The sequence below is a fragment of the Penicillium concentricum genome (assembly GCF_028827145.1).
Source record: "Penicillium concentricum strain IBT 3081 chromosome Unknown utg000006l_segment0_segment0, whole genome shotgun sequence".
NCBI lineage: Eukaryota > Fungi > Ascomycota > Eurotiomycetes > Eurotiales > Aspergillaceae > Penicillium > Penicillium concentricum.
In genome coordinates, this window is record NW_026622759.1 from 1225771 (window position 1) to 1238369 (window position 12599).

Here is a 12599-nt window from a genome sequence, read left to right on the forward strand (position 1 = left end):
CGACTCATCTGCGACATTCCCGTTGGGCGACCATCCCGGAACAACGCACCAGCGCAACCCGCCCAGAACCGAAAGGCCGCGACCAGTCCACGTCGACCTGTCGGCCTGAAGCATGCAAGATGTCTGGCGGTGACGAGCAGGGTTCTGATGTCCGGTATCGCGAGCCGCCTCCGTTTGGGCGACAATCGTCGGCCCCGGTATTTGGTCAATCTGTCAACGATCACACTACCACGTCTTTAGGTGACTCGCCGACCGACTCTTTCTCCCCCCAGGCACAATCATCGACCACGTATTTTTCACCGTCGGGCTCCATTCGTCCCCATAATTCCTCTTCCACGAATCACCTGTCGGGCGATCAATTGCAAGATCGTAGAGGGGAGTCTCCGGACCCTGCTGACTATTATCGCCAGCGTGGATCCCTGCCAGGGACTTCGTCCAATGTAAGAGAGGGGCTCGGCGATGTAATAACGGGCATGGCTGCGGCCGACTATCCTGCAGTCGGTGACAAAGTGTCACCCCTGCCAACAAACATGTTGGAGTCATCGCGCGCTAGACATCAACCCTACCGCTCAACCTCAGATTCTCCAACATTAGGAGCTCCCTCTGCCAAATTACCTCCGCCGAAAACGAACCCAAGATCACGACAGCCGTCGTTCAAAGATCTTGTCAACAAGTTCAACAAAACCTCCGATAAGATCCTACCTTTGCCATCTGTCTCTCATCCGACGTCAAGAGCACCAAGCCCTTCCGGAAGTGTTGACGGAGAGCGAAATCGGGTATTACCACGGCGTCAGCATTATCGTGATTCCCTACCGGAGTCGATCACTAGCAATTCTCAAGCAATAGTCGATTCGACCCCATCGTCGCCAGAGATAGAGAGATTTGGTCCGCCCTTAGACACAAACGGTGCTATTCCGCCGCCTCTGTTTCAACGGACCCCAGTATCGCACCCTCGCCGGCCATTGTTTGGTGAACTCTTGCCGATCAACACCCAGGTTCAAAACGGAGTCCTATCGCGCCTACAACAACGCCGCGGGTCGGATGGAAGTATTCCAAGCCCAAACCCAGCCTTCCTTGAGCATCACGATCAATATCCCGCAAAATCACCACTCACACCTACTGCATGGTATCTTGGGCACACAACTTCTTTGGAGGCCGTCCACGGGATAAATACAACCGGCAAACATCGCCGAGCTCAAAGTGACTTGAATAAAATAAGAGAGCCCCTTGCAGAACCGTGGAATCCTGAAATGGCGGTACCTGCGCCCTTGCGCCGGACCAAGCCCGGACATGGATCGCCCCCGGACAGTCCCAATTCCAAGTCTCGCATTCCTGTCTTCTCGCACCGCCTCACTGCTTCCGGTCCCGAAAGCTTATCACCATCCTCCAATCCAACCTTCAGCAGCCGATCTGCTGCCATCACCTCACCCCCCAAGGGCAGTAGCCGCCTCCCTATTCCGTCACCCAAACAAAGTCCTCCCCGCATGCCAGCAGACGATCCCGCTTCGTTCGCGACAACCTCGCGTGGTAGACGGGATCTAACAATTGGCCGAACCCGCAATCAATTATCTGAATCCAGCCGGAGACTTCAGGCCTACATCGCTGAGCCACCGCCTAAAAAGTCGCCTCCATTGCGCAGTTCACGACCTCGACAACCCGTCTCACATGGTGCCGCGGTCTCCCCACGCTCTAAACTCGGAGATAGAGTTTTGAATTTACAAAAACAAGCCAGCCACAGCGACTCGCGGTCTCGTCCTGAACGCAAATTACCTGAATTGGGCAAGGTTGATTTTGATGCTCGTCGCCGGCACATTCAACAGGCAATCAACCGACACTCGGGCACCCCGCTTGTTGAGAAGAATCAGAATGACAGAGGGTTCGACAAATCAACTGCTGCAAAGCTTCGACATCACGCTTTGGTGCGAGAGCAGGAGACGCATGAAGACTTCAAGCAACCGACAGATGAACCTACAATTACCCCCAACCTGCCCATGACCAACCCTCCGTCATCCGATGAGATGGCTACGATGGTCAAAGAGTTGACCGACTCGGTTGAATATAAGGAAAACAGGGTTCAAGTTCCTAGGCTGCATCTCAACACTGCCCTGCCGGCATCGGATATGGCAGCGCCCCACACAACAATGGACTCTCCCACTCTTGGCCTCCCACAGGGTGTGAATTCAACGACTGCAGATGAAGGACAGCCTACCAATGGTGTCACGACACACTCGGCTGCTACATCAGACTCCGGCGATACCCATGTCACTACTTTCGATCCGGAGCCGCAGTCCGGGCTGCTGCAGCGCAATCCTAGCGTTTCTCATCGAACTATTCTTGAACAAATAATGCAAATCCGCGACAGCCCGAGTGACGATTCATGCGACGAGCCTGATTGCAGTCTTTCAGAGAACGACGACAGAGAATCTATCCAGATTATGCTTGGAGATACCACCTACTACAATTCATCTAGTAGCACCAATACTCAAGAGGCCGAGCATTCATCAATGAACCAGGTTCAAAATGGGACTCATCCCCACAACCGATGGAGCATCAGCTCATGGTCCTCTGTACAAAACCAACATTCCACCTGTGATGAACAATGTGACGAGAGCGGGGATGATTCTCTGCTACAAGGCCGTGAAACGGAACCACCAACTGAAACTTGTTCAGCTGTCTCCACAAGGCCAGCTTCAATAGCGGACCATGATTCATCAGGTCCAATTCAGGATCATGGCGTAATGGGACCGAATACACTCCATGCGTCTGAGCAATTCCGACCTAGTGCTTTTTCTACTCCCCCGAGTTTGGCTAGATTGGGTAAATGGGATTCAAGGCGTGCCACTCAGCTTTATCTGGAGGAGTTGACGCGAGGCAGGAGCCTATACCCTGGCTCAGCAATTCACATCTCGTCCCAGCCTCGATCCCATCCCACAGACACACGTGCAGATGGGCGACCCGATAGTCTGACTGATGATCCAGTCGTCGTGCCAGAATTCCAGGAGTTCCGTGCCTCAGATAAACTCTCACACACGGCCAGTTTGGTAGGGCGAGATGATTGGGAACATGCATCCCCCTCTATCATGGACTGGATGCAGGTCGCGGCCGAAGATGAGGTTATGACTCCCGACACTGAAACCGATGGCATGCGTACTGAAGGGTTGCTCACACCACGTGTGGTGCCTCCGGCAGTGAACGACATGGGCGCATCGAGTACAAACAGTGGCCTTGGACTCTCCGTTGATATCCAAGCTTCCAACGAGCAGACTCAGGCTCGTGCTTTTCCTTCATCGACATTCCCCCCGTCCTCAACGACCCAATCACTCGATAATGAATCTCTTGGAGGTCAATATCCGCTTAAGCCGTCGGGCCACATCGGATTCAATCGCAGTATACACACTGCTCCTAGAGCTGCCGGACACAGCCCGGGCAGCAGTCAGGACTCTTCTTTCCAAACTTTGGAGTCTATTCAATCTCCTATGGCCGCTGACTCTTCCGCTACTTCGCTTGTTCCGTCCACTGAGCAAACTATTCGGATTGAGCCGAAGGATTCACCTTCTCCGGAACAGCGACGTCTCAAGAAGCGACGTCACATCATCAAAGAGCTTGTTGATACGGAGCACACCTTTGGTCATGATATGATAATCATTGAGGATATCTACAAGAGGACCTCGCTCACGGTGTTGGAACCCGATGATGTCAAGGTTCTCTTCGGCAATTCTGATCAAGTTGCGGCCTTTTCCGACAAGTTCTTGTATGATCTAAAGCAAGCAGCTCAAAGCATCTACGTTATACCAAAGGCTCTGCGATGGACCAGCAAACGAAAGCGTAACAATCAGCCTGCCGAGTCCACTACCCCAGAAGCCGATGAAGTAGCCGAGCTTACAGGAATGTCGGAACTTGAAAAAGATCGCGCGACCTCTGTTGGTCAGATTTTTGTCACCCACATGACGCAGATGGAAAAGGTGTACACCGACTACTTGAAGAACCACGATGCCGCAAACAAGAAACTTCAGGTCGTGCAGCGTAATCCGAAAGTCGGCTTTTGGCTGAGCGAATGCCAGAAGGGTGCCATGGATCTCACGACCGCCTGGGATTTGGACTCTTTGCTCGTTAAACCGGTGCAAAGAATCTTGAAGTATCCCCTTATTCTCCGCGACCTATTGGAGTCCACGCCAAACGACCACCCTGACCGAGCGACAATTGCCAGTGCCCTGGAAGAGGTCACAAATGTTTCTCATCGTATCAACGAGCTGAAGAAACGAGTAGACCTTGTTGGTCAAGCTGTCGGTCGAAAACGCAACCAGTCCGATGTGCGTACCGGTCTATCTAAGGCATTTGGTCGGCGCACCGAGAAATTCAGACAGCAAGTTGGCCTCTCCGACCTGTTTGAAGACAAAACCTATGATTCGCTAGCGCAAAAGCTTAGCGACGGTTATTTCCAGTTGCAGGTTGTCATGCGTGACGCTGAGAGTTATTCCCGGGATGTGCAACTCTATGTGAACCAATTCAATGAGTATGCCGATTCGATTGAAGAGATTATTAGCATGTCGCCTTCTCCGTATCCACAGTTGGAGAGCAAGTGGCATCAGTTTAAGATGACAGTCCAGGACCTTGTGACGACTGCTCTACCAGAACATGTACGTTATATTGTGTTTACATTTTGAACAAAATACTAACGTTTAAACGCAGCTTGCTGTCGTCCGCAAAACGGTCATCGATCCGATGGTCGAACTACTAGGACTGTACAATGCACCCCAGCGAGTCATGCGGAAGCGCGACAAGAGACTCCCGGAATATGCTCGTTACAAAGCCATCAAGGACCGTGGCGACAGACCTGATAAGAAGACCATCGAGCAGGGCGAGCAATTCCTAGCTTTGAATGATACTTTGAAGGATGAATTACCTAAGCTCTATGCGTTGACTGCCAAACTGATGGCAGCGTGTTTGAAGAACTTTATCGAAATTCAGACTGTGTGGTACAGTGTTCTACAGAAAAAGATTGGTGTTCATGTGGAATTATTCCCCAATGACCTCGACAGACTCATCAGCGACTTCAATAGCGACCACACTTTAATGGAGGCACGAATGGCCGAGCTAAGCTCTTGCAACGGGGCGATGATGGCTCAATCGCTCAATTTGGTCCCACTTTCACCCAGTGAGCATCAAAACCCCATGTCACCTCGCCGTCCTTCTACGGTGAACAGCTCAATTGCGCGACCTGGGTCTATGAACGATGTTTCACCAAAAATGTCCCGGGATTTCAGCATCGGTAGCCAATCATTCCAGTCTCCCCAGGTGGAAAGTCACTCCAGCCGCAGCAGCCGTTACCGGGCTGATTCCATTCTATCTGGCCGAATCGTCCCAGGCACTCCCAATCAACTGCTGCAGCAAGTCACCAGCTCTCCCGCCCCTGGAAGGACGAGCGACGTGGAGCCCTTCCCAAGCCTACCTAGACTCAGCCTGGACACACCTTTCCTCGAGGATGTGATCAACAGCTCCTCGCATTCGAGCAATGCGCCAGCGTCCCCGACTGATCGATACTCTGGATTCTTCTCGTCTGCCATGCCCATGTCGGATGTACCAAGTGATACCGTTGTGGATGGACACTTTGAACGCAGCGCCCCTCCCACAGGCCCTGCGACGTTGTTCTGCGCGGCGAGTGTATATGATTTTGAAATCGACGCTCGCACCGAGGCCGGGTATCCCTATCTGACCTACGCCTCCGGGGATATCTTCGACGTCATAGGCGAGAAGGGCGAACTCTGGCTTGCCCGCAACCAGGACGATGTGACCAGGACAGTTGGGTGGATTTGGAACAAGCATTTTGCTCGACTCAGCACCTGAATCAACAATCCCACGCCATGTTTTCGATGTATTTGCCAATTATTTTCAAAAATCTGCAAAACACAAGGGTTTCATACTAACTACAGGATCTACAGGATCATATTCCATGTTTCTTTCGCCTGATTTTTTTCTGATCTGTCTTCATATTTTCTTTTCAAAATAATACCCCTGGAGACCAGGACAAAACAAAAGCTACTACATTGCAATGCTGCTTCTTTGTTCAATGTTGCTTTGATTTGCTTTGATCTGCGTTGGCTTCGGCGTCATCTCATGTTGATGACTTATGGTCGTTTTCTTTCTGTTCATCTCAGTTGCTTTGCTCCCTTGTTTCTTCTATTTGATTTCAGTTGCGGTCTCAGTTCCTTTCCTCCCATCTCCGCGCATGTTCTGAACCTCTTCTTCTACTGGAGCTCTGGGATGCACGTTTAGATACCCCTCTTTCTTATGAATTCAACTCTCTAATAAATCCTGCTTATTCAAATCATGGGTATATGACTGAATTCTGTATATCTATACTCTTGTAATTCCTATCAGCATTGTATAATCCAATATCTCCAGGATATAGGTAGTGTAGCATCATGTGACCCCACATGTGACGCAGCCTGATCATCCTTGCCTTGGCCTGAGTCCAGTTCTTTTGAAGATTTGTCCCTCTTGTGTTTCTCTCATAACCTCCTGTTCCTGTGTCCTAGATTGCATCATCCCAAACCCACGGACTCGGTCTAACCCTCCCCTGCACGGCCACTGCATAATATACTTGCTCTCAACCTTGGCATACTCAGCATACTCAGCTATTGTCCATAAAGCAATTGAAATCAGCATTAGCATTCAAGCACTCCATCCATCCTCCGCCTCTCTTCTTCTTCTCCGCCACCCATAAGGCTGACGGCCTCCCCCTCCGAAGCGCTGCCCAATCCCGAGGTCCCGACCGGTCCCACTTCCACTCCGCCAGTGCAGAAACGGGGGAAACATTCGAGCCTGTCACTCGGGACAGTGCCGACGTCTCTTGCCTCCGACTTTGTCCGCCACTGCATAGCCGAGATTAAAGAGTCGCATTTGGATTGTGCGCGGGGCATCCCGAGCTGACAAGTTCTGCACAAAGATCTGCCCCGTTTATCATAACCGCGATTTGTGGGGTTTGTCTTGGCTATCTGAGGAACGTATTGCGCGTTCTCGACTGTGGCGCAGTATATAGCTTTTCTTGCCACGGCTTTCACGGCATTCATATCCTAGCGGTTTGAACTCGGTCTTGTGATCAACTGCAACACACATAGCATATTGCCATCATGTTGCGCAAGGTACGCGGGCGCTTTGGCGATAAGGTGAGTTTGGCTCGGTTCGGCACTAGCGGCACAAGTACTGACTTGCGCAGTTGAATCCAGATGATGCTTTTTTGAGTTGTAAGTGGCTGGAACAGACCCTGTCGCCTTGATCTGAAGACACTATACTTACAAGTCGTCCTTGAATGCTCATAGATTACGATGTGCGATGTATGGAATCAGCCCCCGAAGCGAGGAAAGGTTCTTGGTGGCTAATGAACATGCAGTGACGAGAGAGGACATGCAAACTCTTAAGAACGACTGGCTCACAGATAACGTGGGTTTTAATGGCGAGATAATCCTTCTAGCTGGGACATATGAGCTAATTTGTCATAGATCATTTCATTCTGGGAGGAGTAAGTCCCTACACCCGGTCCGACATGCTTCACAGTACCGAACATGGCACTGATACTCAACCCATTGCTCTAGATATCTCGAACATGAATTTCTTACACGATACCAATCCTCCAATATCGTCCTTCTCCGCCCCAGCATGTCATTCATGATCCTCCAAACCCCGGACCCACGCACCCTCCGCGAAGCACTCCCGGACTTCAGTCGAGCCACTCATGTCTTCCTCCCCATCAACGACTGCCGTAACGTCTCCCAGGCAGAAGGAGGCACGCACTGGTCCCTTCTGTTGATCTCAGTCGTCGACCGCATCGCATTCCACTACGACTCGTTATACCAAGGAAACGTCTGGGAGGCAGACACGGTGACTCGCAAATTCGGATACCTCCTAAACATGCCCATTAGGTTCCTGCATCTAAACGACTCACCCCAGCAAGACGGCGGCAGCGACTGCGGCGTGTACGTGTGTATGAACATGAGACATCTTCTCATGAAGCGGTTGCTGATGGCGAGCGCACACGAGAAGGTGAGTATGAGTCTTGGAGGGCGGAAGATCGACGCCAATGGGTCTCGCAAAGAAATGGCCAAGATCATCGAAGGGTTCCGGAAAGAAGGCGAGCGCCGACGATCGTATGTCACCCTTGGTCTACCCAGCTGCACATTGCAGTAAGCGAAACATAAGCAAGATGCTAATAGAGGAACTTTTTAGGACAAGCGCCAGTCCTATGGGAAAGAAATCGAGGAGTCCTCCGCGTGTTGATTGATCGGTCTTTCCTTTATTCTTATGAGTTTACGTCTTCTTTATGGTTTCACATTCTGACTCTTTTTCAAAAGACAAAGCCTCATCAAAAACTTGTGGACATTACATTGATGATTGTGTACTTACCAGCGTTGCATTACTTGAATGCGTATCATGAATTACATATATAATGAGCTTTAATGTACGGTGTATTGTACTATCTACTTCCCACCAACTTGCATTTCTTCCTATTGCTTCTCGAGGGAATTTACATACCTCGACACACGACATACCTATATTGTATGTATCTATGTGGAATAAGAACCGCATCAAGATCGCCAAGCCACGCTGGCGTTGGAGCAGCCGCTCGAGCGAGGAGAAGAAGGGGACCGACGAGCCATATACTTTCCATCCACCTGCTTAATGGACTTCCGGGCAGGCTTCACTGTTGGAAGCCTGATTAAATTTTCGGCTTTGGTCATTATAGCCGAGTCTGTTTTGTACAATGTGGCTATTGCTCTTGTATCGATGAAGTTGATGCTCGAAAGTCGGTGTAAGGGTCCTATGTGGCAAGGGTGCGTAGAAGGCAATATGGAGTATGGAGTACTCCGTTCACTATACATATATATGCTGCAAATACCCAGAATCAGTGATTCATCACACTAGATATGTAGAAATCAAGTTTCTCTTATGATATGTCAGGTAGGTTGTCTAGCCGGTATATACCGATTACAATGTACTCCGTACATAGCTAATCTCCATAGATGTGCATGTAGTTATGAAGCAGATGTGCAAGTGGATTCACATTTCACATATCTACTTGGATAAACTCAAGACCTATAAACAAAAACGTAGAAGTCCAGTATAAAATAAAAGTCCAGTTCATCGTGTAAGCTCCGTATCTTATCGCCGTGCGGAGCCAAAGCCCAAAGCGCAACGTCAATTCCCACGTCTCCCGAATCCACATCCTTCATCGTCTCCGTCCTAGAACGACTTAAATTCCCAGTCGGGCTGAACCGGGTAGATGCAGCAGAACTCGAGAGGCGACACCGAGCAGAGCGGTAAGCGCCAATCGATCGGCAAGAGGAAGCTTTCTGATCAAGGAGGGTCGCAGCCGCGATCGCAACAAACCATCTCCGAGCTCCTCTCTCAGAGGTACTCACCCGACATTGATTCTCAGCCCCATAAGCGTTCTCGTCTGTCGCCGTCTCCCTCACGCCCCTCAACCCAACCCATCCCGCATAAGATGCATCCGATTTCCGGTTCCCCGCCCAAGAACGGCGCGCCTAGTCGAGGAGTGTCTGGGCCAAATGGCCCCATCCGATCCCAAGCCTTGAACGCTAATGCCCGTCAAAACAACTTCTCTCCTCATACCGGTGCGAAAAAGCTCGTCGTCAAGAACCTTCGTACTGGACCACGGCTTAACCAGGAATCATATTTCGATAAGGTGTGGTCGCAGTTGGATGCGGCTTTAACGGCTATTTTCGAGGGCAGGAAACCGGAAAGCTCGCTGGAAGAGCTATACAAAGGCGGGGAGAATGTGTGCCGCCAGGAGCGGGCAGCTTTGTTAGCTAAGAAGCTTCAGGAACGGTGCAGGGAGTTTGTCAGTGGGGCGATGCGGACAAATCTTGTTACGAGAGCTGGAGGTAGCACTGATGTCGCTATAGTGCGGGCTGTGATTGAGGCATGGACGGCCTGGCACTCGAAACTAGTATGTGGCAAGGAAATATCAATGGAGTTCACGGCTAACTTTTCTTCTCTCCCCAGGTTACTGTTCGCTGGATCTTCTATTATCTCGATCAGTCATTCCTCTTGCATTCCAAAGAACAACCGGTGATCCGTGAAATGGGATTGATTCAATTCCGGTCATACATCTTCTCCGACGCCAGTCTGAAGCCAAAGATTTTGAAAGGAGCATATGATTTGATCGAGGCGGATCGAGGCGGATTTACAAAGGCATTGGCAGATTCAAATCTACTAAGAGAGGCCATGGAGCTTTTCCACAGCCTCGATGTGTATGGGAGTGACTTTGAGCCTTTATTCATGGCCAAGTCCGAGGAGTTTGTGAAGGAGTGGTCTCAACAACAAGCAGCAGGATCCCTGGCTTCATACGTTGAGAATGCTCACCAGTTGATCGAACGCGAAGTAGAACGATGTGGGGTGTTCTCTTTCAATCGAAGCACGAAGCTCAAACTGTCCGACCTCTTGGATGAAATTCTAGTTACACAGCAAACAGACGTGTTGACTAACCAAGACGAAGTGCTTGGTTTGATGCGAGCCGGCAATAAGACCGCCTTGAAACAACTATACGGGTTGCTTGACCGGCGAGATCTTACTCTCCAATTGAAGCCTGCATTTAGGAAGTACATCACCGAGGAGGGTGAGAGCATCATCTTTGATCAAGACAAGGAGGTCGACATGGTCGTTCACCTGCTCCAATTTAAGCAAAAGGTTGATGATATTTGGTCCAATGCTTTCGAGTCGAACGAGGAGTTGAGTAACACGCTTCGCGAAGCCTTTGGTGCCTTTATGAACCGTGGGAAGAAGATGGATTCTACAGGTGGCACCGACAACCCCAAGTCGGGTGAAATGATCGCCAAATACGTGGATAGGCTGCTTAAGGGCGGTTACAAGTTGCCACCCGGCCGGAATCCAGAGGAAGTAAGCCTGATGTCCGACGATGCAGAGCTTGATCGACAGCTTGATCAAGTTCTCGACCTTTTCCGGTTCGTACATGGAAAGGCCGTGTTTGAAGCCTTTTACAAGAACGACCTTGCTCGACGTCTTCTGATGAAACGAAGCGCGAGCAACGATGCGGAAAAGAGCATGTTAACTCGTTTAAAGAACGGTTTGTTGCATCAGAGATCCTACTCTCATGCACTTCGACTAATGTTTGATCAGAATGCGGGTCCAGTTTCACTCATAACCTCGAGTCCATGTTCAACGACATGGACACTGCTAATGATGAAATGACGGCATTCCGACGGTCTCAGCAGGAGGAGCGGAAGGGCCGCTTCGAATTCGAAGTCGCCGTGCTCTCTGCCGCCTCCTGGCCGACATATCCCGATGTCCCCGTACGCATTCCATCGAACATTGCACGCTCGATCAACAAATTCGAGACCTTTTACCACAACAAACATACAGGGCGCAAGCTCACCTGGAAGCATCAACTGGCGCATTGTCAGCTGACAGCAAACTTCCCCCAAGGCAAGAAGAACCTGGTAGTCAGTTCGTTCCAGGCGATTGTATTGCTACTATTTAACGATATCCCCGATGGCGAGAGCATGTCGTACCCTCAGATCCAAGAAGCAACCGGATTGTGTAAGTGGACCATCCATCGCACCTCCAAAGTCAAACAATCCCTAACATGACACACAGCGGATCCGGAATTGAAGCGAACTCTCCAGTCCCTCGCATGCGCCAAATACCGAGTCTTATCTAAGACCCCCAAGGGCAAGGATGTGAACTCCAGCGACCAATTCTCGTACAACGCGAGTTTCAGCGACAAGCAAATGCGCATTAAGATCAACCAGATCCAGTTGAAGGAGACCAAAGAGGAGACCAAGACTACGCACGAGCGGGTTGCGGCCGATCGCCAGTTCGAGACGCAGGCTGCTATCGTGCGCATTATGAAGAGCCGCAAATCCCTCAGCCACGCCGAGCTGGTTGCGGAGGTTCTCAGTGCTACTAAGACCCGGGGTGCTCTTCAGCCTGTTGAGATTAAGAAAGAGATTGAGAAGTACGTATCGATATTACTGCCCCCGGTTATCGTGTTTAACATTGTTTTTTCCTAGGTTGATCGAGAAGGAATACATCGAGCGCAAAGAAGGCACTAATCAATACAGCTACGTGTCATAAGGCATAATTTTTATTTTTACATGTCGAGAGTAGGTACTTTACTGAATGCATACATTATTTGGTTTATGTTTTGGGGGATATTTAACGAGGTTACATTATCCTTGGGTAATTGTGCATCTATAGGCGTAAGACAGACAAGAATAACCCGATGCTAGAGGTATCTCCCAGATCCTAATTATAATATTTCATTAACTGTACGGAGTGGTCCTGGGTGTTATCCGGCAATGGGCTGGAGAATCAATCTTCGGAGTAGCTCCGGTCCCACTTAAGCCACTTATAGTACAAATCATAGAAATACCGAGCTTGACCTCGGCGAGTGCCGATGGTCCTTAAAGCAAATACAAAACTAAATTATGGGGAGAGCTGTAGAGGGGCAGACCAAAGAGGAATTCCGTATCACTATTCTTGAGGCCGGTCAGCTTAACTCATATTGGATATGGAATATTTGAATTCATCCCCCAAAGTAACTGCATTTGATAGCTAACCCA

At 50.1% G+C, this 12599-nt stretch overlaps 4 protein-coding genes across 4 annotated transcripts; 3 read left to right on the plus strand and 1 right to left on the minus strand.

Annotated features, from left to right (window-relative positions):
- Positions 1–119: 119 nt before the first annotated feature.
- On the plus strand, positions 120–5844 carry N7517_010645 (putative Rho guanyl nucleotide exchange factor; the record flags this gene model as incomplete). The annotated part of the gene is made up of 2 exons (XM_056728368.1): positions 120–4637; positions 4690–5844. The coding sequence occupies 2 exons, from the start codon at positions 120–122 to the stop codon at positions 5842–5844; spliced, it is 5673 nt and encodes a 1890-aa protein (XP_056574183.1).
- An 821-nt stretch (positions 5845–6665) lies between these two features.
- On the minus strand, positions 6666–6920 carry N7517_010646 (uncharacterized protein; the record flags this gene model as incomplete). The annotated part of the gene is made up of 1 exon (XM_056728369.1): positions 6666–6920. One exon carries the CDS (start codon positions 6918–6920, stop codon positions 6666–6668), a length of 255 nt encoding a protein of 84 aa, XP_056574184.1.
- A 210-nt stretch (positions 6921–7130) lies between these two features.
- Positions 7131–8184, plus strand: N7517_010647 (Ulp1 protease family protein; the record flags this gene model as incomplete). The annotated part of the gene is made up of 5 exons (XM_056728370.1): positions 7131–7166; positions 7217–7244; positions 7391–7440; positions 7500–7519; positions 7593–8184. The coding sequence occupies 5 exons, from the start codon at positions 7131–7133 to the stop codon at positions 8182–8184; spliced, it is 726 nt and encodes a 241-aa protein (XP_056574185.1).
- Positions 8185–9277: 1093 nt separating this feature from the next.
- Positions 9278–12111, plus strand: N7517_010648 (Winged helix-turn-helix transcription repressor DNA-binding; the record flags this gene model as incomplete). Its single annotated transcript, XM_056728371.1, has 5 exons — positions 9278–9964; positions 10021–11101; positions 11155–11574; positions 11632–11992; positions 12048–12111. 5 exons carry the CDS (start codon positions 9278–9280, stop codon positions 12109–12111), a joined length of 2613 nt encoding a protein of 870 aa, XP_056574186.1.
- Positions 12112–12599: the final 488 nt, after the last annotated feature.